At 56.0% G+C, this 2,824-nt stretch overlaps 1 protein-coding gene across 1 annotated transcript in view; it reads left to right on the top strand.

Annotated features, from left to right (window-relative positions):
- LOC102673951 (spectrin beta chain-like) overlaps positions 1-2,824 on the top strand; it is a 29,362-nt gene that overhangs the window by 15,591 nt on the left and 10,947 nt on the right. Inside the window, 2 exon segments of the mRNA XM_031511958.1 lie at positions 1-146; positions 148-2,823. The exon segment at positions 1-146 is cut by the window's left edge and continues 6 nt beyond it. Coding sequence (XP_031367818.1) covers positions 1-146; positions 148-2,823 — 2,822 coding nt within the window.

Here is a 2,824-nt window from a genome sequence, read left to right as displayed (position 1 = left end):
CAGGACGCCAAGTCGCCGGAAGTGTTGGAGAGGCTGGCCTCCATAGACTCGAGGTACAAGGAGCTGATGGAGCTCGCCAAGCTTCGAAAACAAAGGCTACTGGACGCGTTGTCGTTGTACAAGTTGTTCAGCGAGTCTGACGGCGTGNTGGATAGGCGAGAAGAATCGCATGCTCGAGACCATGGTCCCTGCCAAGGACATCGAGGACGTGGAGATAATGAAGCACAGGTACAACGGCTTCGAGAAGGAGATGTACGCGAACGCGTCGCGCGTCGCCGTGGTCAATCAACTGGCCAGGCAGTTGTTGCACGTCGAGCATCCCAACTCGGAGCAAATCGTGGCTCGGCAGAACGAGCTCAACCAGAAGTGGGCCGAGCTACGCGAGAAGGCCGAGAACAAACGGGACGAGTTGAACTCCGCCCACGGCGTGCAGACGTTCCACATAGAGTGTCGGGAGACGGTGTCGTGGATCGAGGACAAGAAGCGTATCCTCCAACAGACGGACAGTTTGGAGATGGACCTGACCGGCGTCATGACCTTGCAGCGAAGATTGAGCGGGATGGAGCGCGACTTGGCGGCGATTCAAGCGAAACTGGACGCGTTGGAGATGGAGGCACAGAATATTCAGCAACAAAACCTCGAGGATCCCGAGGTGATCAAGGGAAGGATCGATCAGATACACACGATCTGGGAGCAATTGACTCAGATGTTGAAGGAGCGGGACGCGAAATTGGAGGAAGCTGGCGATCTCCACAGATTCCTCAGGGATCTGGATCACTTCCAGGCCTGGTTGACCAAGACTCAGACGGACGTCGCCAGCGAGGACACGCCGACGACGTTGGCCGACGCGGAGAAACTGTTGACCCAACACCAGAACATCAAAGAGGAGATCGACAATTATACCGACGATTACCAGAAAATGATGGAGTACGGGGAGAGATTGACGAGCGAGGCGGGCGACGGCGACACCCAGTACATGTTCCTCAGGGAGAGATTGAACGCTCTGAAGATGGGCTGGGAGGAGTTGCATCAGATGTGGGTGAACCGAAAGATATTGCTGTCCAATTCCCTCAACTTGCAGATATTCGATCGCGACGCTCGCCAGGCAGAGGTGCTTTTGTCCCAGCAAGAGCACATTCTCGCCAAGGACGAAACGCCGGCCAACTTCGAGCAGGCCGAGCACATGATCAAGCGGCACGAGGCGTTCATGACCACGATGGACGCGAACGACGAGAAGATCAATTCCGTGGTCCAGTTCGCTGGACGGCTTGTCGACGAGGGACACTTCGCGGCTGACAAAGTCAAGAGGAAGGCGGAGAGCATCAACGAGCGGCGCCGGATAAACCGAGAGAAGGCGAATCAATACATGGAGAAACTGAAGGATCAGTTGCAATTGCAGATGTTTTTGCAGGATTGCGAGGAGTTGGGCGAATGGGTTCAGGAGAAGCACATCACCGCCCAGGACGAGACGTACAGAAGCGCGAAGACGGTGCACAGCAAGTGGACCAGGCACCAGGCGTTCGAGGCGGAAATCGCCAGCAACAAGGACCGGTTGCAGCAATTGCAACAGGCCGCCGAAGAACTGATCCAACAGAAGCCCGACCTTGCCGAGATCATCAAGCCGAAGGTGGCCGAGTTGGCGGACCAATTCGAGGAACTCGAGACGACCACCCACGACAAAGGGGAACGCTTGTTCGACGCGAATCGGGAGGTTCTCATTCACCAGACGTGCGACGATATCGACTCGTGGATGAACGAGTTGGAGAAACAGATCGAGAGCACCGACACGGGCTCCGACCTCGCCTCGGTCAACATCCTGATGCAGAAGCAACAGATGATCGAGACGCAGATGGCAGTGAAGGCGAGGCAGGTCACCGAGCTGGACAAACAGGCGGAACATCTGCAGCGCACGGTTCCCGAGGACAAGATGGAAGAGATCAAGTGCAAGAAGGAGAAGGTCGCCCAGAGGTTCGCCCAGTTGAAGGCTCCGTTGATCGACCGCCAACGCCAGTTGGAGAAGAAAAAGGAGGCGTTCCAGTTCAGGCGGGACGTGGAGGACGAGAAGCTGTGGATCGCCGAGAAGATGCCTCAGGCGACCAGCACCGAGTACGGGAACTCGTTGTTCAACGTGCACATGCTGAAGAAGAAGAATCAATCTTTGCGCACCGAGATAGAAAATCACGAGCCCAGGATCAACCTGGTTTGCAACAACGGGCAGAAACTCATAGACGAAGGCCACGAGGACAGCCCCGAGTTCCAGAAGTTGATATCCGAGTTGACCGAAAAATGGAAGGAGTTGAAGCATGCCGTGGACGACAGGAACAAGCACCTTCTTCAAAACGAGAAGGCGCAGCAATACTTCTTCGACGCTACGGAGGCTGAATCGTGGATGAGCGAGCAGGAATTGTACATGATGGTCGAGGATCGTGGCAAGGACGAGATCTCCGCCCAGAATCTGATGAAGAAGCACGAGTCTTTGGAGCACGCGGTGGAGGACTACGCGGAGACCATCCGCCAATTGGGAGAGACTGCCAGGCAGCTCATCAACGACCAGCATCCGCTCGGCGACCAGATCGCCGTTAAGCAATCTCAGGTGGACAAACTGTACGCCGGCCTCAAGGATCTCGCCGGTGAACGCCGGGCAAAGTTGGACGAGGCTCTTCAATTATTCATGCTGAACAGGGAGGTGGACGATCTGGAGCAATGGATCGCTGAAAGGGAGCTGGTAGCTGGGAGCCACGAATTGGGCCAAGATTACGATCACGTGACGCTGCTTTGGGAGAGGTTCAAGGAGTTCGCTCGAGACACAGAGGCGATAGGGTCG

The sequence above is a fragment of the Apis dorsata genome, unplaced genomic scaffold, assembly GCF_000469605.1.
Source record: "Apis dorsata unplaced genomic scaffold, Apis dorsata 1.3 scaffold_374, whole genome shotgun sequence".
NCBI classification, from domain to species: domain Eukaryota; kingdom Metazoa; phylum Arthropoda; class Insecta; order Hymenoptera; family Apidae; genus Apis; species Apis dorsata.
Note: the sequence above shows the minus strand (reverse complement) of the source record. Positions and strands in the feature narration are given on the sequence as shown.